The sequence below is a fragment of the Palaemon carinicauda genome, chromosome 8, assembly GCF_036898095.1.
Source record: "Palaemon carinicauda isolate YSFRI2023 chromosome 8, ASM3689809v2, whole genome shotgun sequence".
NCBI lineage: Eukaryota > Metazoa > Arthropoda > Malacostraca > Decapoda > Palaemonidae > Palaemon > Palaemon carinicauda.
Window position 1 is genome coordinate 57,101,123 of NC_090732.1, and position 24,941 is coordinate 57,126,063.

The window sequence follows — 24,941 nt, forward strand, 5'->3', positions numbered from 1 at the left end:
GTTTTGAAATTAAATACACTGATTTACTGAACGTACGAGATAATAAAGTAAAAATAAGGATCTTCCAAATATAGGGAAGATTAAGACATGGAAATTTAGTGAAATTAACGATAATGGTAAATGACTACGTCAAGCATTATCTTCCCCTGGCCGATACTATAGATTTTATCACTGATATATCAATATTCAAGGCTAAAACATTTTGAATTCATCCCATCCAATTCCAAAACATAATGGAAGGTTGGAGGGGGGGGGGGGGGCGATGGCGAAAGCAAAACTGTCACAACAATTACCGAACATAAATACAGTACAACATCGCGCAGTTACCTTGGCCGTACTTGGTTGGGTGTTCTTTTTTTTCTAGAGAAGTGGGTTGTAAGCAAATGGCTGAATATTACATAACGAATCAATTGATATTTGATTAATTTGCATCCAATTCGTTCCCGTTCTGGTAGATTTCTAAATTTACAAACGTTACATTTAAATATTTGGATTTTTTTCAAGTATTCATGTATATATTTTTAATGGTGATCATTGCTTTTAGTTTCGATTATCCATGTTTTTATAAATGGTCATTGCTTCTAAAAATGGACTTGGTAATTAGCAAGGGTATTATAATCTATTTTAATCAAAACAGTTTTATGTTAAAATGTAAAGTGTCAGCCTAAAATGGACTTGGTAACTAGCTAGGAACATTAGAATCTACTTTAATCAAAACGGTATTGTGTTGAAAAGTAATGTGTCATCCTATAATGGAATTGGTAAGTAGCAAGGAACATTACAATCTACTTTAATCAGAACGTTATTTTGTAGAAAAGTAATGTGTCAGCCTATAATGGCATTGGTAATTAGCAAGGAACATTAGATATCGACTTTATTAAAAACGGTATTATGTCTTAAAGTAATGTCAGCCTAAAATAGACTTGGTAACAAGCAAGAAAAATTATTATCTACTTTTATCAGTACGGTATTGTGTAGCAACGTAATGTGTCAGCCTAAAATGGAATTAGTAACTAATAAGGAACATTATAATCTATTTGATTTAAATCAGTATTACGCTGGAAAGTAGTGTCAGCGTAAAAATGGAATAGGTAACCAGCAAGGGACATTAGAATCTACTTTAATCAAAACAGTATTGTTTTGAAAGAAATGTGTCAGACTGAAATGAAATTGTTAACTAGTAAGGAACGTTACAATTTACTTTATTAAAACGGTATTATGTTGAAAAGTAATATGTCAAGACTAAAAAGGAATTATTAACTAGCAAGGAACGTTACAATCTACTTTAACCGAATGGTATTATGTTAAATAGTAATGTGTCAACCTAAAATGGAATTGGAACCTAGCAAGGAACATGTGATATCTACTTTAATCAAAACGGTCTATGTTATAAAGAGTAAAGTGGACACGGTAACCAGCTAGTTACATTAGAATCTACTTTAATTAAAACGGTGTTATGTTGAAAAGTAATGTGTCAGCCTAAAAATGGAATTGGTAACCAGCAAGGAACATTAAAGTCTACTTCAATCAAAATGGTATTGTGTTGAAAAGTAATGTCAGCCTAAACTGAAATTGTTAACTAGCAAGGAATATTACAATCTACTTTATCCAAAACGGTATTATGTTGAAAAATAATGTGTCAGCCTATAAATGCAATTGATAACCAGCAAGAAACATTACAGTCTCCTTTAGTAAAAATGGTTGTATGTTGAAAAGTAATTAGTCAGCCTAAAATGGAATTGATACCCAGCAAGAAACATTAGAATCCATTTCAATCAAAACCGTCCTATGTTAAAGAGGAATATGTCAGCCTAATATGGACTTTGTAACGAGCAAGGAACATTACAATATACTATACTCAAAACGCTATTACTGTATGTTGAAAAGTAACGTGTCAGCAAAAATACGGACTTGGTAAACAGAAAGGAACATTTAAATCTTCTCTATTCAAAACAGTCTTATGTTGAAAAGTAATGTGTCAGCCTAAAATGGAATTGGTAACTATGAAGGAACATTACAATCTACTTCAATCAAAACGGTATTACTGTACGTTGAAAAGTAATGTATCAGCATAAAAATGGACCTGGAAACCACCAAGGAACATTGTAATCTACTTTTAATCAAAACAGTCCTACATCAATAAATAATGTGTCAACCTTAAATGGACTTGGTAACTAGCAAGGAAGGTCACAATCTACTTAAATCAAAATGGTACTATGTTGAAAAATAATGTGCCAGTATAAAAACGACTTGGTTACCAGCAAGGAACATTAGAATGTACTTTAATCAAAACAATTTATGTTGAAAAGTAATGTATCGGCCTTATATGGAATTAGTAACTAGCAAGATTTTGAGCTTGGTAACCAGCAAGGAACATCAAAATCTACATTAATCAAAACAGTCTTATGTTAAAAAGTAATGTGTCAACCTAAAATTGACTTGGTATCTCGCAAGGAACATTACAATCTACTTGAATTAAAATAGTATCACTGTAAGTTGAAAAGTAATGTGTCAGCCTAAAAACGTTCTTGGTGACCATCAACGAACGTCTGAATCTACTTTAATCAAAATTGTCTTTTGTTAAAACGTAATGTGTCAGCCTAAACTAGAATTGGTAACTATCATGGAACATTACAATCTACTTTCATCAAAACAGTATTACTATATGTTGAAAAGTAAAGCGTCAGCCTAAAGGTTGACTTGGTAACCAGCATGGAACATTAGAATCTACTTCAATCAAAACAGTCTTATATTAAAAAGTAATGTGTCAACCTTAAATGGCCTTGGTAACAAGAAAGGAACGTTACAATATACTTAAATGAAAACGGTATTATGTTGAAAAGTAATGTGGCAGCCTATAAATGGACTTGGTTACCAGCAAGGAACATTAGACTCAGCTATAATAGAAAAAGTTATATATTAAAAAGTAATGTGTAAACCTAAAATGAACTTGGTAACTAACAAGGAACATTACAATCTACTTTAATCAAAACGGTATTATGCTGAAAAGTAATGTGTCAGCCTAAAAATGTACTTGGTTACCAGCATGGAACATTAAAATCTACATTAATCAAAACAGTCTTATATAAAAAAATAGTCAGCCTAAAATGGAGTTGGTAACTATCAAGGAACATTATAATATACTTCACTGAAAACCTTACAGATACATTACCAAATAATGTTTCAACCTAAAATGGACTTGATAACTAGCAAGGAACATTAGAATATATTTCAATGAAAACCTTACTGAAACATTACCAAATAACGTGTCAACCTAAAATGGACTTGGTAACTAGCAAGTAACATTAGAATCTACTTTAATCAAAATGGTATTATGATGAAATGTAATTTGTGTGCATAAAATTTAGCTTGGTAACTAGCAAGGAATATTAGAATCTAATTAAAAAACAGTATATTGAAAATTAATGCGCATTTGATAATTAGAAAGTTATATTAGAATGTAATTTAAGAGAAAAAGTATTATATGGAAAAGTAATGTGTTTGCTAACAACTGGACTTGGTAGCTATCAAGGAATAATAGAATCTACTCCAATAAAATTGGTCTTATGTTAAAAAGTAATGTGTCAGCCTAAAAATGGATTTGGTAACTGCCAAGGAACATTAGAATCTAGTTTAATCAAACCAGTGTGTATTGTAAAGTAATGTGTCAATCTAAAACTGGTCTTGGTAACTAGAAAGTAACATTAGGATTTACGTTAACCATAATGGTATTATGTCAAAAAGTAATGTGTCAACCTAAAATGGACTTGATAAGTAGCAAGGAACATTACAACCTACACAAATGAAAAAAAGTATTATGTTGAAAAGCAACGTGTCAGCCTAAAATTGGACTTAGTAACCAGCAAGGTACATTAGAATCTACTTTAATCAAAGCAGTCTTTTATTAAAAAGTGATATGTCGACCTAAAATGGACTTGGTAACTAGCAAGGAACATTAGAATCTACTTTAACCGAAACGGTAATATGTTAAAAAATAACATGTCAGCCTAAAAATGAACTAGGTAACTAGCAAGAAACATCAGAATTTACTTAAATAAAAACAATATTAGGTTTAACGCAAAGTGTTAAACTAAAAATGGATTTGGTTACTAGCAAAGAATATTAGAATCTACTTTAATGAAAGCAGTCCTATGTTAAAAAGTAAAGTGTCAGCCTAAAGATGGACTTGGTAACTAGCAAAGAACATTAGAATCTACCTAAATGAAAACAGTATTAGTTGAAAAATGTGTTAACCTAACATTGGACCTGGTAACTAACAAGGAACATTAAAATCAACTTTAATAAAAAACGATTATATCAAGAAATATATGTGTCAGAGTACAAGTAATCAATAACGATAGTTTATTTAAAAATCAATAAAAAATTTTATGAAAGCATCTAAGTTTTTATCATGCATTACAAAGGCCGCTGCAAGAAAACTGATTAAAATACAGCCACACAATTATGACACAGATTAGTGCTCTACAAACCGACACTCGTTTACACCGCAAAGTAAAAATAAATACATAAAAAATGTTGCAAAAAAGCATATGATTAAATCAAGAGTGAACACAACATTGTATATGTACATATATATATATATATATATATATATATATATATATATATATATATATATATATATATATATATATATATATGTATATATATATATATATATATATATATATATATATATATATATATATATATATATATATATATATATATATACTGTATATACAAACTTACATATAAACCACACAAGCAAAAATGAACTAACCTATTTAAGATGTGATGAACTTCTACTCGGTTCTCCAGAGCTGCCTATAATCAACATCAAAGGGCAACCATAGCAATGAATTATCTATTTTGTGTGTGTTATGTAACTGTAAATATGATTGAAGTGATTATTCCTACCTTTCCAGAGGCGTAGGGGGACGATGAGCCATGTGGTTGAGCGCTGTTTTCTCGTTGGAGTGTGCAGGGGAGTATGAAAGGGAGTTTGTAGGAGAAATCTGTAAAGGAGTTATTGAAAGGTAAATTCGTTGAATTCTTGGAACAGCTACTAAATGCCAATACCTCTATGAAAAGTAACCATGATCTTTGAGAGCAACTGGGACAATTATTTCATTGAATAAAAAAAATAATGAAAACAAAAAAACAATGCAATTAATACGTTTTTAGATATCATGTCCAAGTTAAAGAGATTCAAAACCATACATATTTTGAATCAGCAACCAAAATCGAATCATAATCAAGACTAAACATTTTATAAACCTAAAATTTAATTGCATTAAGAATATCTTATCTCTTTGAAATATTAAGTAAATAAATAGAATATTACCACATGAATAATATATAGCGCTCTTGTAAGTGAATATGTATTATGCCGCATTGTCTTGAAAACTATTGGGAATAAACTAATAGGCAGAGCTGCAGGCTACAAAGGAGCTGCTATCAGTTGATAAAAATCATGAAAAGCTAAAATTACGAAGATAGTAATAAAATTGGCTTTCAGTAGATCGAATGTCTATATAAAATTTGCAAAAAAAAGAGATTAGAAAAATAGTAATATTTGTTATGAATATATAAATTATATCAAAAATTATAAGAAAGATAAGTATTAATTTGATAATCCTGCATGCATAGTAGTAACAAGTCAAAACATGAACGACGTTAAGGTCAACACTCAAAAATAGACATTAATAAGGCAAACCTTGACTTTAGTTAGGTAAAACCGGTCATTATTAAGGTAAAATCGAGCGTCAATAAGGTACAATCACATGGTTAACCACCAGGATGGACTCAACTTTTCAAGTACTTATGTAACAAAGTTGACGACATTTTTTATTAGTAAATATGATTTATGTTGCCTTATGAGCTTCATTGACTTAGGTTTTACTTTGATTTTATAACACAGAACATTGCGTTAGGGAACACCATACTTGATGGCCCATGAAGATGATTTGAAAGTCTTACTAAGGCAAATTGGAAGTAATTCACAGGTAAGTATTGTGTATTTTTAATCTTATCTTTTAGTCAATCCCTAAATGAACTGCATTATATTTGTGAAAAAAATAAATATATTAATGTGGTTATGAAAACAACTCACTTTGAAAATAAAGAGATTGGCGAACACTATATTTCTACATATGAATATATTTCTTTTCCCTGTTTTTCATCTTACTCTTTTACTTCTATCTTTCTCTCTCATTATGATATTAAACTAAGAATTCCATGCACGATAAGCAGGAAATGATATAAATGTGCTAGAGATGGTATTAGGGGGAAATTGGCATTAGCGCTTAAAAAGGAATTCTGTCACTTTGAATTTTACATTTAAATATATTGTTGAAGAGGCTGAAAGTTTATAATAGAATATTATTAGCTTAACTATATTGTCAAGTTCAATTAGCTTGATCCGTCTTTTGAACAAGCAATGGCAGTCATTCATAAGAACAAAAACTACAAGACATACTAACACTAACATAGCCGTCGATTCAAGACGGAAGATAATTGTAAATGAAAACCAGTAAAATACTATCGTATCGTTGCTTCCATTACTTATAAACCCATATTATGTCCACAATATTTCCTTTATTATCTCATTTCTGTTGATGTTTTCTTACTGGGATTTTTTCCTCTGAGTAAAACTTTATCTTATATATATATATATATATATATATAAAAATATGGTATATAATGACCTTATAAAAGAAAGACAATTTTGGATATGGGGATAAACACAATCAAATATTATAGATTATTGATTTTCTGTTTACTTGGGTATATCTTGAGCCAGTCATTACAAGTAAAGCTAACCATACAAATTAATACAAAACTTGAAAAATGTCAGTAAAAGTGAGACTGCTACACGAAAAATAACAATTTATCAACCAATAAGAGCTTTCTATGAAAACAAGGGGTATTTATGTACCTTCGAAATTGTTTGCATGGCCTAGTCTCTGATTCAATTGATTTACTCTTTGACCAAAGAGATGTTTTCTCACACGAAAAATTTATAGAACTGTTAATAAGAGATCAATGAATGCTATATTACTTATAAAATTAGTATCAACATAACTTTACTAGGTACTCATTGATAACGTTATCACTTTACCACGAGGTGACATGGGTTTGACCTTGAACGCCGGTTAGATTCATTACACTAATGTCATGTACTGGTTTCCTAACTTGAAAAATTATCCAATAGCTTATCATAGCACTCCATTCACCCATGTCTTGATATTAATAAATATTCTCTATATCACCATCACTCATTGGAAAAGAAAAAGAAAAAAAAAAAACCTTTTGAAAATTTTCTCAGTAGTATTGTAAATTTGTTGCTTATTCAATCCAGTAACCCTAAAAACTATATACATGCTTGAAATTTTTTGTTAGTTTCTTGAAATGAAACATATTAAACTGGTTTCGCTTTTGTGCTAACTACATAATAACATTAAGAACAAAGAATCGGCGTCGAGGACCCCTTTTTATGAGACATGGTTTTTGTCCAAAACCAATCTGCTGACAAGAATCACACTTTGTTTTTAGTACAGTTAAAGAAAATGTTAGTTACACTGAAGAGATGACTTCTATTCTAGATTATTTTCTGCTACTTCTGTACGAAAAACATAATTTTATTCTCACCATATTCATAATCTGGTTGTTTACTTTGAGTATAACAGGATGCAAGATATTTCCCCCCTGGAAAAATATTACATGAAAATATACTTTCCAATAAATGCATCTAATTAATAAGTAGATTCAAACATTACTTTACATGTAAGTGTTTAGATTTGTATGGTAAGGAATCCTGCTTCAAATATGGATAAGTTGTGTGAATGTTTCTATATTGTTATAGTATAAACATACAAAACATACCATTAAAATCTATAATATCTGATATCCATAATTGGACATGTAAGAGAAATAAATGAATCATCACAACCACCCTAAAGTAAACCAAAATTTCCTCTGTCCTAATGACTCAGATCCTTAACTGAAAGGTTGACTGTCAAATGTATTGCAAAAGTAATTCTATAACTTTCTCTGTAGTAATAGTGACTAAAGTGCTAATAGGAAATATGACTCTGCTGGGTCCATATGATTATTGACATTTGATTTATAGATTAAAACTGAAAAACTATTAACACAGCGTTTTACTAGCCCAATCACACTTCAAAAGCGAAAAAAATCACCTTAAAATGTCTACAATCAATTTTACGAACATTATTTAAAAGCGAATCATTGGCATGAAGTTTTGAAAAAAAAAAATAACTAAATTCTGACACAAATAACACAAAAATCTGATCTAGTTTATTTATCTGCTCTACAGTTTACACAACTATGACACATAAGATATCATATCTATGGTAACAAAGCTCTTAAACTTTAACTAACAATTTATGCACAAATAGCTACACTATTGACATAGAGTTACCCTGTGGCAGAATTGAATGATTCTGGTAACAGGAAAGACAATGTTTCAGCGAATCAAATCAATTATTCAAATGTACGCCAAAGTTCAGTGCTACGATCGATACATCCACTTTACATATCAAGGAGGTAAACTGAAAAACTGCATAAGATATTACGTCACTTAGAAAAGACATGTCTGTATAAGCACCGCAAAGGTGTTTTATATAACAAATGAATGCACTCCACTGCTTCTCTGCAAGGGTGCATCACGATCCTCTCTGTAAACTCCAAGGTGTATGTGTATATAAATACAAATATGTCAAACCAAGAACAGTATATTAACGCATGTTCCTACATGGTCTGTCTGTATTTACATACATAGACAGACAATTACAATTTAGTTTATACAGTAGTTTAAATATCGACATTCGTATAAAAACTCTGGTTTCACGATTAACGGTGACAGGTAAAATACTATATAGATACCTTTGAATCAATTCATATATCTAATCTCCCAAAATTCAATGTGTATTTTCTTTGAAAAAGTAAGCGTTTAGATGTTAATTACCTGAAATTCTTTGTTGGACTTACTTATTTCGGAGTTACACTTAATATCTAATCCCTTTAGGGGGGCATTCTCTAAAATATTCACTAACTGCGTCCACAGAAATTTTGGTTTATGAAAAAAGTAATGGAAAAAAAAATATCCAAATGATAATTGATTATATATGCAAATGTACAAGGATGTAAGTAGAGTAGAAAAGTTACAAATGACGAGGGTTGGATTTTATGATCTGAGGGAACACAAAAAAAGGCCTTGTCCGGGGGAAAAAATGTGCCATAACGCGAAATATAATCGGTCCCTCTTCTTGAAAAATAGTGAAAAAAAAGAAGAAAATAATAAGACCCTTGCAGCTTTTCTCTTTAACACAAAGTTCAAAATAGTCCTTGGTATACGATCTTATGACCTTACAATATTGTTTTATAACATACGGATGATGTCGTTTTAAGTTGATATCAACCATTTATATGATGAGGCAACGGTACCCGGTAAGTAAACGATATATTATAGGATTTCCACAGGTACAGCAAATGTACACTTCATGAAAACGTTTAATTAATAGATCAAATCAATCACATATTATTGTCCTGAAAACAAAATATAACCAGAATGAAATGCAATTTTCGTTATCACATTAATATTACCCTCTTTCCCGCTTCCTTTCTAACGTCTATTTGTATACCGTTATCTGCTCAAAATCGCCAGTATAAATTTTTATTAACTTGCTTCTTTAGAATTAAACATATGGTTCAAATGTGAGAATATCTGTTCATATGGAAATGTTCGAGTACTGCTAGGTTACACCTTGCTGGCAATGAATGCACAGATGCAGAATTAGTTTATTTGATTTAAAATATGATTTTAAACTCTGGCATATTTCCAAATTGGTTTGTAGACTGATGTTTATTGCAATTTCTTACAGTAGATCAAATATTGGCTTGCTGTCCTGTGAATGTCTCCAGTCTCTTATCTTTATATGTAAAGAATGCATTCAAGTTCAGGTTAAAGATAATTCGTGAGACCACAGAAATAATTCAGAAACTTGAAACAATGAATTCATCATGATATTCCCATATCAAACTTCACCTCTATTGGTTTCTAGGACAAAACTTTATTTTACACTTAAGATATCGAAATACTACCGCTAGAGTTATTTGGTCCTTTGACTGGCCAGTCAGTACTACATTGGACCCTCTCTCTGGTTAAGGTTCATTTTTCCTTTATCTACACCTATACCGAATAGTCTGGCCTATTCTTTGCACATACTCATCTGTCCTCATACACCTGTCAACGCTGACATTACCAAATAATTCTTCTTCGTTCAAGGGGTTAACTATTGCACTTTAGTTGTTCAGAGGCTACTTTCTTCTTGGGAAGGGTAGAAGAGACTCTTTAGCTATGGTAAGTAGCTCTTCTAGGTGAAGGACACTCCAAAATTAAACCATTGTTCTCTTGTCTTGGGTAGTGCCATAGCCTCTGTACCATGGTCTTCCACTGTCTTGGGTTAGAGTTCTCTTGTTTGAGGGTACACTTGGGCACACTCTTTTACCTTATTTCTCTTCCTCTTGTTTTTCTTTTTCAAGTTTTTATAGTTTGTATATGAAAGATTTATTTTTAAATTGTTACTGTTCTTAAGATATTTTACTTTAATTGTTCATTATTTCTCCTGCAATTTGTTTATTTCTTTTTTTTCCTTTCCTCACTGGGCTATTTTCCATGTTGGAGCCCTTGGGCTTACAACATTCTGCTTTTCCAACTGGGGTTGTAGTCTCCCAATTTATAATAATAATAACAATAGTAATAACGAGTCTTTACTAAACTACTATGGACTTCCAAGAAAAATAGACCTTCAAGTGGTCGTAGCTAAAATGTCATATTTAAAAAGAATAGATTTCATGTCAAGAATGGCACATATAAGATGTCCTGCAAAATGGATAATAGGACATTTCAATGTTTTACAAGGAACTCGGGCACTATATTCTATTTTATTTCTCTTCCTCTTGTTTTGTTAAAGTTTTTGTAGTTTATATATGAGATACTTATTTTAATGTTATTGTTCTTGAAATGTTTTATTTTTCCTTGTTTCCTTTTCCAACTGGGCTATTTTCGTGTTGGATCGGCGTCAATGACCTTCGATGTCAGGATGCCAGAGAATTTCAAATTATCCATTTATTCATTCCTGTTGGAGCCCCTGGGATTTTAGCATTCTGCTTTTCAAAGTAGGGTTGTAGTATAGCAATTAATAATAATAATAATAATAATAATAATAATAATAATAATAATAATAATAATGATAATAATAATACATTTTGATGGCTTACTAAGGAGGAGTGGATAGGTACAGAATTAGTCCAACTTGATACAAATATTGTGGTAAACTTTGGCAGATTAATTGATATTCTAATAGACTACAACCTTTATAGAATTACCGCCCCTCCTCTCTCTCTCTCTCTCTCTCTCTCTCTCTCTCTCTCTCTCTCTCTCTCTCTCTCTCTCTCTCTCTCTCTCTCTCATTATACATTTCACGTACAGGAAAGTTTCAAGTTCAGGGGAAAGATGATTTGTCAAAAATTTGTGATCAAAGATAATTTATAACTCCGAAGAAATAGTTCACAATTATGTAGCATATATTCACCAAGATGCCAGCTCACCTAACTTCAAGTCTATTGATCCGTAAAAAGAAGTTATGTAGGATACATAAAATATTTTTACTTGGTTTATGGCAAATTGGTATTTAATATCACAATCAAAGTTCTAGAAAATGAGCTATATTTAAGCTGTGAGATTTTCAGGCCAAGAAGTAGATACTGTTCATGTCGTTGAAGAAACTGAATGTGATAGGCCTATACCAGAGCTTAATATTGTCTAGATGCATACAGAGACACTGTTTTGACAGTGAGCCAGGATTGTAAAGATATGCTAAAAAATTATTACGGGCGTTCTTTAAACTACTGGAGACACTGGCGTTCTGGGAAATATATGTCAAAATTTAACATCACGAATGGCACAAAAAGATGGAACAATATAGAAAAACTCAGTGTTTCACAAGGAGTCGAGGCATGCTCTCAAGAGCATTTTTTTTTTATATCAACAGGATGTTAGCCAAGGATAGCCATGACTCAAGGATGTATTTCATTGTTAATACTTCTAAAACAATAGCCAGCTATTAATATTCGTATATTATTACAGTGTAAATGTATTAAAAGAACCTCTTATTTCCAAAGGTTAACACCAACTTATCTGTTGATTTAATATAAAATCTTGAAGTTTCCATTTCAGGAACTGGAACCTATTGTAAATAAGCCTCCTCAAGCAATAATGTGTAGTCTGTGCTGTATGTTCATATGCCACCCTGTTTAAGGATCTGTGGGAACCCTGCAAAATCTTTTTAAATGCAAATAAACTCAAAATGAGAGCTTTCTAATTTGGCTTTACGATAATAAGCATTGTAAAAAAAGGAAGAATGGAAGAAAGAATACTTTGATAATCTTCTAGCACGACTAATTTGATAATCATCATTTGATGCCTCATCAAACACGTGAAAACAAGCCAAGGAAGCAACAGTTTCCAACTACGAGAATGTGGCCCTTAAGAGGACATGGTTGTAATAAAGTTCCTGTTGTGCATCTCCTTCAACAAACTGTTTATTAATTCAATATATTCATTAAATTCTCGCAATTGCCCTTGAAATATAGGGTACACATTGAGTAAATGTAAATTTTTTGAATGGTATCTGCCCTATTTGAAAAACCATATTTCACTACAGAATGGAAGATGCAGCAAATATGAAGACTGATATTTAAGAAATAATCCAATTTCAACAACCAGAAATATCACATTGGATATTTACTCAAATGGAGAAAGTTGACGAACGAAGAGAACATGCACTTTGATTCTCGGCAAGATAGGAAAGTGTAATTGTATATTTCCACTCATTAGGTGGCATGTTTTCATGCAAGAGGATTTTCCCTGAGTGGCTGCTACACTGGAACCGCGCAGGTTAGCAGTGCCCACAATTAGTAAATCATTACTGCTTGGAAACCCGAGCCGGCAGCGTGTGAAGATATCATCGATCTACACTACAGTGATTTCTGATCCCTGTTGGCATAACCACTCGGCATCAATTGGTTCGTGTAAAGCGAATAAGGCTAAAGGCTACTGTACCAACCGTGTGTCACAAGATCATACATAGTTAATTTTGTGTATATATCATGCTTGTATCTTCACTCTCCCCTCGCACTAAAATGAACCTGAAAAAACATGTTTTTCTCATCGGTAATGGTGTCTGTTTTTGAACAGGAAATTTCCTGTTGCCTTGAGCTTTTGTATATAAAGGAGACTGTTCTATAATAAACTCACTCAGTTGCTTTCATCCTGCCTTTGAGTCACAACCTTCTCTCGGCCCGTCACATTGGTGACCCCGGAGTGACTCGCTTCTCCCGCCTCCCCTCCCCCTCACCGTTACTATGACGCCCTGAAAACATATCTTCTGCAGCAGTGCTCGCCGTTGCCAGCCGCCCGAATAGCAAGGCTTTCTCAGCTCTCTCAACAACCGTTGGAGGACCAAAGGGCTTCGCTTGCCCTCAGGAAAATGACCAGTATCACTCGCCTGCAACCTGCCGCGGACGGCTCTTCTCGTGATGTGAACCTACTTCGTGCCCTTTGGGTAAGCCGTTTACCCAAACCTGTACGCGCTGCCATACCTGATGTCGATAGTTTACCCATAAAAGACTTGATGACCAAAGCCGACGCCCTTATGGACAGCCACTTCATGACCTTCAAAACCTCCATCAACGCCTCCACTCCTGATGAAGAGGACACCTATTCAACTTCAACCGAAGCTGACGTGAATGCCGTAGGACACACACGCCTATGAATGCCGCAGGACACACACGCCTATGAATGCCGTAGGACACACATGCCTACCCCGTGACGAGCCGGAGCGGCAACAAAGCCACCCATCATCCACCACTCGCTCTCGCCCCAACCAACGACTTCTACAGCCACTCATTGCCGCTAATCGGCCGCAGTTTTTGCTACTACCACTCCAGATTCAGGGCCCCCTATTTAACATGTACAATATGTAATTTTTAGGGGGGAGCCATGTACCAACCGTGTGTCACATGATCGTACATAGTTAATTTTGTGTATATATTATGCTTGTATCTTCGCTCTCCCCTCGCACTAAAAAGAACCTGAAAAAACATGTCCTTTTTTCTCATCGGTAATGGTGTCTGTTTTTGAACAGGAAATTTCCTGTTGCCTTGAGCTTTTGTATATGAAAGAAAGTGTTCTATAATAAACTCACTCAGTTGCTTTCATCCTGCCTTTGAGTCACAACCTTCTCTCGGCCCGTCTCACTACTTTCACACTTTACTTCACGTGTTTCTTACACACTCGTACAACTATGACGGTTTTAATTTTTATATCACTCGCTCTTCCCTGCACTGTTGATAGAACATCCTGTGTTTACATGGTAGCTCAAGCTTTTTCATGTTTAATTTTTGTGACGTTCTTCTCGCAAGTCGCTGTATACAAACTCGATGATTGTTTAATAAAGTTTAGTTGCATTCATCTCGCCTCTCAGTTATCACCTTAACACTATGTGTTTTGCCAACGCAGATATATGCGTTCGCGGCACCACAGAAACTGGTGGTTTTCTATATGTTGCCGCAAACAGCTGCCTTATGGTGGGAAATTTGTTTGCTCATCAGTCTATGCTGAGCAGTACGGTCAACCACAACAGACGAGCGGAAATGTGTATTGTGCTTTTATTTAGCGTGTTTGAGAAGGAGAGAGAGGAGACAAATACCGAATCCATTGGGTGCAGCACCAATTGAATGACCAGCGGCATCCGTTAGGTGCATTTGCTGGCCCAACAGTTTAGTTCCCAAATGAGGGTCGAAAATTTTAAAAGAATAAAATAGATATATAATGCTGGAGTTCCCCAAGGGAAGATATAAAAATAAATAAGATAAGAAGAGAGAAGTCTCTCTCTCTCTCTCTCTCTCTCTCTCTCTCTCTCTCTCTCTCTCTTATGAGTGCCATTTCTAGTCTTGTGATTAATGATCGTCTCTTTAAAAAATTAATTAAGATTTCTTCTTAAAAGGAGCCCTCTAATCTTTAAGAGGGATTGGCATTTTTATATAATTATAGGAGTGATATTCAGACAAAAACAGTAAAAAGTTAATACAATATCTGATAACACAAATATGCAAACCATTAATTTTGATTAATTTGCACGATTTGATCAAGAACATAAAAATGTTACGATATGGTCAAATTCTGACTTTTTGTAGACTTATCCCACGACACCGGTTTCGTCCTTAATAAGAAATAAAGAGATTCATATCGATGTCACGTTAAGACGTTCAAACGTGGACCTATTCTGAATATATTTAAGCACGCAGCTAAGTGCGCGTGATACATGCAAGATGTGAAGGATTGTATTGAACATGATAGTCCACTGGTCTTAGCATTGACCGCATTCATCTACGTCGATGCATGAAGCCTGTTGGTACGCAGCTAATTGCGTTGGTAAAACCCATAGTGAAAGTGGCCTGAAGGTGTTGTCCACACGTTCGAATCTTGTCAGACACTGTTACTACTTCATAAAGCGACGAGTATGACGCCATAAGCCTCTGGGCTTATAGCATCCTGCTTTTCCAACTAGGTTGCAGCTTAGCAAGTAATAATAATAATAACGAACACTGGTACTAGAGGAAGTTGTCTACCATGCTGTAGTTTTTACTTCGTTCGCCATGCAAAGACCAGCAGGCAATGTTCGAAGCTGATGCCCGCACTGTTATTAATCTGTCCTCGAGAAACAAATATTAATAACTTCAAGTGTGAATCACCATAACCATAGTACATAATAAACCACACCTTTAAAGACAATGAAATGATGCATGGAAGGACGGGTTGCGAAGACGAAGGGAAAAGAGAAACCATTAATCCATTTTAAAGTTACCTCAAATTGTTTATGAATCCGAATTTAGGAACTATATACAGATGGCCCCAAACCTTTTCCTACGTTTCATCAGAGAAGGTAAAGCCTTTTATAACTAAGAAGGCCACATGTATGAGAGGAAGCATTTCTCCAGAAGCATGTCTGGAGTCAACATAGAATCAATTATACCCGACTTAGAACAATAATTTTCAGTGAAATGAGGATGTTATTGTTAATAACGTAAAATGAATAGCTTACATTATTCCAAGAAATAATTAATACTGAAGACTGGTCCTACTTTGCATTATGTGCTAGTAACTGAATTGAAATTGTGTCAGTGATAAAGATAAATGTTAATGATTTGTTTCTTTTGTTCTCAGAGAGAGAGAGAGAGAGAGAGAGAGAGAGAGAGAGAGAGAGAGAGAGAGAGAGAGAGAGAGAGAGAGAGAGAGAATTACGTATTTTCCTCATGATTAAACTATTCTTCAGGCCTGTGAGAGACTTGGGAGTCCCTAGTGTAAAGTGCCCATAATTGAAACAGATTCTCTCATGTTGCAGGCCTATCATTGAAACACCATAATTTGTGGGTGCAAATGTCTTCTGTACCAGCCCCTACTCTTTTCTTCTATTCTCCAATTTGCAGCTCTCTCTCTCTCTCTCTCTCTCTCTCTCTCTCTCTCTCTCTCTCTCTCTCTCTCTCTCTCTCTGTCTCTCTCTCTCTCTCTCTCTCTCTCTCCTGTACTGAAACTGAATGGATTCAATTCGACATCTAACGTTTATGAGGAGCAAAAGACTAGAAGAGTTGACATAAAAGAAGAAAAATGTGTTTGAGTGTCGAGAAAATGGATACAGATAGATTGTGCAAAGATTTATTGATGAAAACTGAAACTTGGTGGATTAGACTTCAAAACATTAAAGCCAACTTGATGAAATGATAAGGTATTTCTTTTCTTTAAGACCAATATTGTACAAAATTCTATCTATGAATATGATGGATGAATAGTTATAAACGTTTTAACTGAAAAATAGCTAGGGACATGGAGACATTCATTCTGATATACTCATTGCTACCTGTTCTTATAATACTAGCAATAAAAGAAAACTACTTCTTTAATGTTATAAGAACGTTATGTTAAAAATAATATATTCTGTTGTATCATTAATACTTATACAATGGCTGAGGGTATATAATACTGAATCAATTTCATGTATAAATTCTCCGTACCGTTTTCCAAAAATGCTTCTATTCATATTCCAAAATGAACTTAGATTCTACTTGGGGCACTGTAAGCTCTGATTTTTTTAATGGTTTGATTAATTAGTGTAAAGTGTACGGGAAGAGTGATTTTCTCCATCACCAATCGCTTCCCAGAATGAAATAGCATGCTGTATACTCATGCTAATGTCGTAAATAATGAGAATGGCTTAGGTACTAGGTAATCACCGTGGTTTGTACTAAACAGTTAATGTCCCTTGCTGTGATAGGTGAATATCTGCCAAGAAAAAAAGCAATAGCAGCGTTAAAAGTGAAGCCTTCAAAAGCACCATCTAACGTGACGCAAGCCTTAACCTTAGAAGCTACAAAACCTGAGACAGCAGCATGTGCAAAGATACAATATTTCATACATTATTTTGAAAGATTTTTTTTTTTCATTCTGTACTTTGCTTAATCTATCTTCTGGTCAGCAGATTACAGCATTCTAAAAATAATATACACGGTAAACCATGCAAAATAATATTACATGCATTTTGTAAGGGAAACCCCTTTCCTTCTTACAAGCAATACTGCTAAACGAGCCACAAATGTGCAATTGACTAGATGCATTTCGGATATCATGCATGTGGCATTACAAAAATCATGTTATTATGAACAATTTCTTTCTTTGATATTTTAAATTTACCTCATATATTTCTAACTGAACTTTATCTAATTATAAGTAAAAAGTCAGAAAACAATACTTTTTAACAACTAATGTTGTACAGAGGCATATATCCAAGACTAAATTGTGCCCAACTGCTATTGATTAAAACGGATGTTTAACGATTTTTTTTATCAAATGCTACAAAAATTATACACATAATAATATCGTTAGTGCTTGCCGAGTAAGTGATTAACCATTACTTGAAAATACCGATTAGAAATAACCCAAAACTTCCAATAATCTGTAAGTGAATGGGTAGGGAAAATGGTTAGAGGTCAACACTCACAGGATGCAATCTACTCACTACTTTTAACATCCCAAAGGGATGTGATCCTTTTGTAGGATACAAAGACACAATGCACTCTACTGATTGACTAGTGTGATGCCTTGGCTTAGCTAGACTTAGTCACGTGTAACTCTTGAAATTCCTCTAATTATATTCCTTTATATGGTCCCTAAAATCTGACTTCTCATTCTATATATATATATATATATATATATATATATATATATATATATATATATATATATATATATATACATATATATATATATAATATATATATATTTATATATATAAATATATATATATATATATATATATATATATATATATATATATATATATATATATATATATATATATATATATATATATATTAGTAGACGCGACCTGTCAAAGATGATGGCTAAATATTTAGATATATATGAACACACAAGCACACACACACGGATTCAATCCTTCCCAAGCCCTGCCCCTTTCATAACTGCAACACGGCAGTTTAGGAAATTTGTGGGAGATTGTGGTTCCGAGTCATCAGGGTATTACTACTCCTGTTCCCCCCCTGAGGGATGGGGAGAGACCGAGTAGTTATATTACTAGCAATGTTGCTGTGTGTAACAATATATATATATATATATATATATATATATATATATATATATATACTTTTATATATATATATATGTATATATAATATATGTATTTTAAAGAGAATGTGTCTAGGTGTATATACATACATGCATACATATATATATATATATATATATATATATATATATATATATATGTATATATATGTATATATATACGCCCAGACACTTTCTCTTTAATATATATATATATATATATATATATATATATATATATATATATATATATATATATATATATATATGCGTAAAAATCACAGGAAAACGTGATGCTCAGAGGCAGAAGAACCACAGGGAAAATAAAGATATGAAATATAAGATTAGGTCCTGACTAGTTTCGTGATACTTCTTCAGAAGACTGATTTATTGAGAGAGGTTTCTTTACTTTTTATAGGGAAAGTAAACTTACGAACATAATAGAGGCTTATAGAACAATGACACTTCCATACCGGCTACCTGGGCTGTGGTCAGGTGTTTACTGGGCGGAGATCAAACCTCATTAGACTCCTGCCAAAAAGGGTCATTTCTGGTGACCGGTAAATTCTTGTTTTGACTTTCAATACAGTTTATTTATATGAATAACGGTAGCCTTATATATATATATATATATATATATATATATATATATTTATATATATATATATATATATATATATATATATATATATATAAATACATAAGCAAAACTATATGTATATATAAAACACATCTATATATAAATATATAAAAAGACATATACATACGTATATACAGACAGGCATTCATACATACGCATGCATAATATATGCATAAACTTATACATACGTGTACACATACTGGTATACATATACAGACACATACTTAGACTTCCATATACATGTTTTTACACATGATTAACATGTATATATATATATATATATATATATATATATATATATGCACATATAACATTATTACCATAAACATATAATTACGTATATATCAATACTTATATCTAGCATAACCCTATATAGTGCCAATGTACTTATGCATACTATATAAAATAATTATACCCTTCAGGGAATGGTAGCTTAGGTCTAAATATTAATTTCAAAGTGACGTTAATTATTCACAATACATTCAGTTCTACATTATGTGGTTATAGTTTTTTTTATATAGCTTACAAATTTCTTTATATATAAAGGAGTCGAGTTTAATGCACTCTTTGCCCACGTTAAAGATAAAAATCATACTTTTAATTGGTCAGGTGCAAAGAAATTTGTTCATTCAAATAACTTACTGGAAAGAAACATCATAGAGTCCAGTTTCATAAAAGAAACCTTTGAAAACAACTTTAATATTGGACATGGAATGTATAAACTTGACGCCTTTATATGTAAAGAGATTTGTAAGTTATATAGAAAAAAAAACTTTAACCACTTAATGTATTGTGAATAATTAACGTCACTGTGAAATTAATATTTAGACCTAAGCTACCATTCACTGAAGGGTACAATTATTTTATATAGTATGCATAAGTACATTGGCACTATATAGGGTTATGCTAGATATAAGTATTGATATATACGTAATTATATGTTTATGGTAATAATGTTATATGTGCATATATATATATATATATATATATATATATATATATATATATATATATATACATGTTAATCATGTGTAAAACATGTATATGTAAGTCTAAGTATGTGTCTGTATACCAATATGTGTACACGTATGTAAAAGTCTATGCATACATTATGCATGCATATGTATGAATGCCTGTCTGTATATACGTATGTATATGTCTTTTTATATATTTGTATATAGATGTGTTTTATATATACATATAGTTTTGCTATATATATATATATATATATATAGGCTACCGTTATTCATATAAATAAACTGTATTGAAAGTCAAAACAAGAATTTACCGGTCACCAGAAATGACCCTTTTTGGCAGGTGTCTGTTGAGGTTTGATCTCCCTCCAGTAAACACCTGACCACAGCCCAGGTAGCTGGTATGAAAGTGTCATTGTTCTATAAGCCTCTATATATATGTTCGTACGTTTACTTTCCCTATAAAATGTAAAGAAATCTCTCTCAATAAATCAGTACGAAACTAGTCAGGACTTAATCTTATATTTCGTATTTTCATATATGTATGTGTGTATATATATACATATATGTATACACACACACATATATATATATATATGTATATATATATATATATATATATATGTACATATATATAGACATATATATATATATATATATATATATATATATATATATATATATATGTGTGTGTGTGTGTGTGTGTGCACACACATATATGTATATACAGTATATGTATATATATACATACATATATATATATGTATATATATATATATATATATATATATACGGAGATCACTATAGAACAGTGCGAGGAAAACAACTGAACCTTGTTTGTTAGTTATCCCATTTGTAGGATATTTACACCAATACAGACACCACACTCACACACACAGACACACCCACACATATACACACACATATATATATTGTATCATGAAGATTTGTAAATGTATGAAGGGGCAGCTCATTTAGAAATAAAATTTCGGGAATGCAAGTCTTGCACAAGATTGGGACACATTTCCTTAATGATCAAAACAACTTTTTTTTTTTTTTTCCACAAAACATATTTCAAGTTTTTAGGAATATAGATTCTAAAATTGGTACGGAGACAGCAAAGGGTGATTTATGTATGATAACAAGGATTAGGGTGCTCACGATATTGGAGTTGTGCAATATAATTTAACAGTAAGCAGCAAATTGTTCTTACGAAAAATTGTCATCTTTGATAATTGAAACTAAGTTTTTTAACGTTGACGGTACTTATGCTTAGCTACATTTCTCTTAAAGGTTTATTTGTTTTCTAATTGTTGCCTCCTTTTCTTTCATTTTGTTCTACCCCACTTGCAAAGTTTTTTTTTTTTAATGGAATTCAGAATTTTGTTATCATAAATAACTTATAAATAAATGAGGACTCTATAAGGCAATAATTAGCCTTCCACTATAAATCACTAAACTTGATCTAGTTTTATATTATCACAAAAGCTCATTGAAAATATGCTTTGTACAAGTAACTATATAAAAGACGAGCCAGTGCACCCGAAATAGCATCTTAACAGTTCAGTTAATAATCTACTGAAATAAGGATTTTAATTTATACTTGTACAGGTACTTGCTCCTGAACTTTACACGCTGAACTACTATTAGCTGATGCTGTCATTTACATACATTCACTATATAAAAAAAGGCCTTACAGTTACTTAATTCAAAAACATTTATTGCTTACTTGATATAAAAGATTCAAATCTTTTACAATATCACACTTGTGTAAGTTTAATTGAATTTGAATTTCAGTATAGCCCAAGAAAATTTCAGCATACGCAGGATCAGTTTGTTGATGAATTTTAAACGTCAGATATTCGTTAGATTATTTTCAGCACTGAAATTTCTAAGAAAATTTTTAGCGGGATCCCTTTAGCCATTCAAGAATTCTTAAAGTGTACTTAATATAAATACACTGTTCAGCTTAAAATGAACGATATACTGTTCCGCAGAGAAGATTACCAATCAAAATGTGTGCAATCCAATGTTATTTTTGAGCAAGTTTATACGATGTATAGACCTAGAAGAAAACACGAAAGTGCGCTAAGATGTAAGAAGCAACACAAGTTTGAACTCTGCTGCCTTAAATATTTTAGTAAATTGAATTCAGAAGTCAGTTTCAATCATTATGATATAGTGTATTGCACTCGACAAACATTCTATGGATCTGTTTTTTATCCCTTTTATATCCTATATTCTCTTATGCTGTTTAACCTGGGTCTGCTATTGAAGAATTGATAAACGGCAACCAAGATCTAAGAAATTTAATGGCAAAATACTTTGATAGTGAATGAAAGGAATTCAGTTCACGAAAATGTTGATACTTACTTTGGCATGGTGCCCAGAGTTGACGCGGAGTGAGCGAGTTCGTTGTAGGCTTTTGACTCTCATGGATGACCAAACCGAGCCGAACAAGGAGTGGTTACGCTAGAAAACCACCACCGGGAGGGTAAGGTTAATTTGTTGTGGGGCACATGGTTACTGTTAGTGAGTTGCAATTTGGCTAATAATAGCAATCACTGGCAGAGCAAGCACTCTTTTAATAAATAGGAAACAAAGAAGGCTATAAAAGCTGGCAAAAAGAAAACTAGCAGGCACTTGTTAATGCAGTACTAAATTAAATGTTCTAATACAGTACTACACAAAGAGCATATCTTGGTTAAACATACTATAGTTCCTTGCAAAATAAGCAGTTTAGTAAAGTAATAAATATTGTATTAAAGATTAAAATAATGGAAGACTGGCAGTTACATTAGTAATTCATTCAATGGTCAGTTATACGTGTATCTCTTGATTATTTCTCAATGCTGTAAATAGAATTCTTATTAAAAACCTTCAAAGTTACTTGGATTTGATTTTGAGGGAGGGATGGGTACTTGTGTAAATATCTAAAAACTTCAGTGGAATTAAAAAAAAGAAATAAAATATTGGGAGTGCTGTCTATATCACTCATGATATGCCCGGTAAAGAAGCTGTGATACTACTTTTGATGACACAGATGCATTTACTGTGACAATAAAACAAAATCTCTACATTTTCTTTTTAATAGCTTGAAACCCTTTTCCTGATAGTTTCTTGGATAATTTTTCTAACGTATCCAATTCATTCGGTTATTACAATATTCTTTTACAAGCTCCTTCCATATTTGATCACTGGAAATAGTTATTGAACAGGCACTCTCGTCGTTATTAATAAAATGAAAAGGGCTTGGGATGGGAAGCTGGTGAAATTGTCAAGCAGTGTGTTTCAACAGCTCTACCTTACACAGCAGCTGACCAGCAGTGTGTGGAGACTAAAAGACCTTGCGTTTGTCAGATTGAATCATCAAACTACAGTTGTATTACCGCATGACTAGAGCAGCATTGCCATAGCGCATGCCATGGCATTACTGCGGCACAACACATCATGACTGTAGCCAGGCACATTCTGATGATGTTACTAAAACCATCTACCTTTCAAGTTATAGGTAATGCTATGACTTCACCTACACAATGTCTGTTGTTGTAAAAAAATCTATCTGGCGGCTGATAGGTGGTAGGCTACATAAGGACTAAACCTTGTAATGTAATAAAGGGAATGTTAATTAAAGATAATAAAGTATAAGTGAATTATACATTGACAATAGTATGCAATGTATTCAGTGTTTTCTGCATCATTGCATCCTAATACTGCAACCCACGCATTTGCTGCAAATATTTCAAATAGTTAAAAAGAACTATCTACAAATGATTTCTTAATCTGTTAGTACTCTCTGGTTTGTTGTGACTTCGGCACAATTTAAAAAAAAATTGGGGGGTATTTATCTTTAAATAACTTTTAAGAATGTTTTCATGACTGGCACAACTTTAATCCCAGAGTTCCTGTACTAACTGCGGCTAATTTGACAAGACAAAATATCTCACGCTCTTTAGACATGGAGTCATGCAAGAACTGATTGCTAAGAGTAACAGATAACGTTAAAACGAAAAGATAAGAGCCTAAGTTTAATAAGAGGAAAAGAAAAATACAACTAACTCCTATTATGTATAGAATAAGTATTTGATCTACACTTGGCATTTACTCATCATATAAGTCAACAAACCACTTCATTCAAACAAATGTTTGGATTAAAGTGAGACTTGGCCAACAGAGGCCATTATTATTGAGCAAAAATTTGAATTCTTAGCGTTCCAACAACTTTCACTTGTGACTGGTCATGAAGTGAGAATGAACGGAACATGTACTTGTATATAACAAAAATGATAAAAATTAAATGTATCGGTAAGAAATTGTGCCGAACAACAGTCATGACGTTAACTGCCAGTTATGTTGTAATGCAGCCTAATGCCTCATCTGAAAGAGGCAAAGCAATTGTAAAACCTTTTCTCTTCATAATTACTAGAGCTACAAAAAAATCACTATGTTATCCTTTCTACAACAAAGCTAAATAGTCACTAATTCTTTTCATATTCAAGACGTAGAATGAAGCTGTTAATTTTTACTGCTCTTCGTGATTCTCAACAAAGTACTGTACATG

General features: G+C 32.5%; 1 protein-coding gene across 8 annotated transcripts in view; it reads right to left on the bottom strand.

Annotated features, from left to right (window-relative positions):
* LOC137645738 (muscle calcium channel subunit alpha-1-like) overlaps positions 1-24,941 on the bottom strand; it is a 1,524,573-nt gene that overhangs the window by 39,197 nt on the left and 1,460,435 nt on the right. For 7 of the 8 annotated variants that reach the window (XM_068378633.1, XM_068378634.1, XM_068378628.1 and 4 more), the window contains 3 exons: positions 22,754-22,852; positions 7,654-7,710; positions 4,921-5,018 (listed from right to left, as the gene is read on the bottom strand). In XM_068378633.1, the coding sequence (XP_068234734.1) occupies positions 4,921-5,018; positions 7,654-7,710; positions 22,754-22,852 (254 nt within the window). The remainder of the gene's footprint in view (positions 1-4,920; positions 5,019-7,653; positions 7,711-22,753; positions 22,853-24,941) is intronic. The other variant, XM_068378636.1, reaches the window with a different exon arrangement.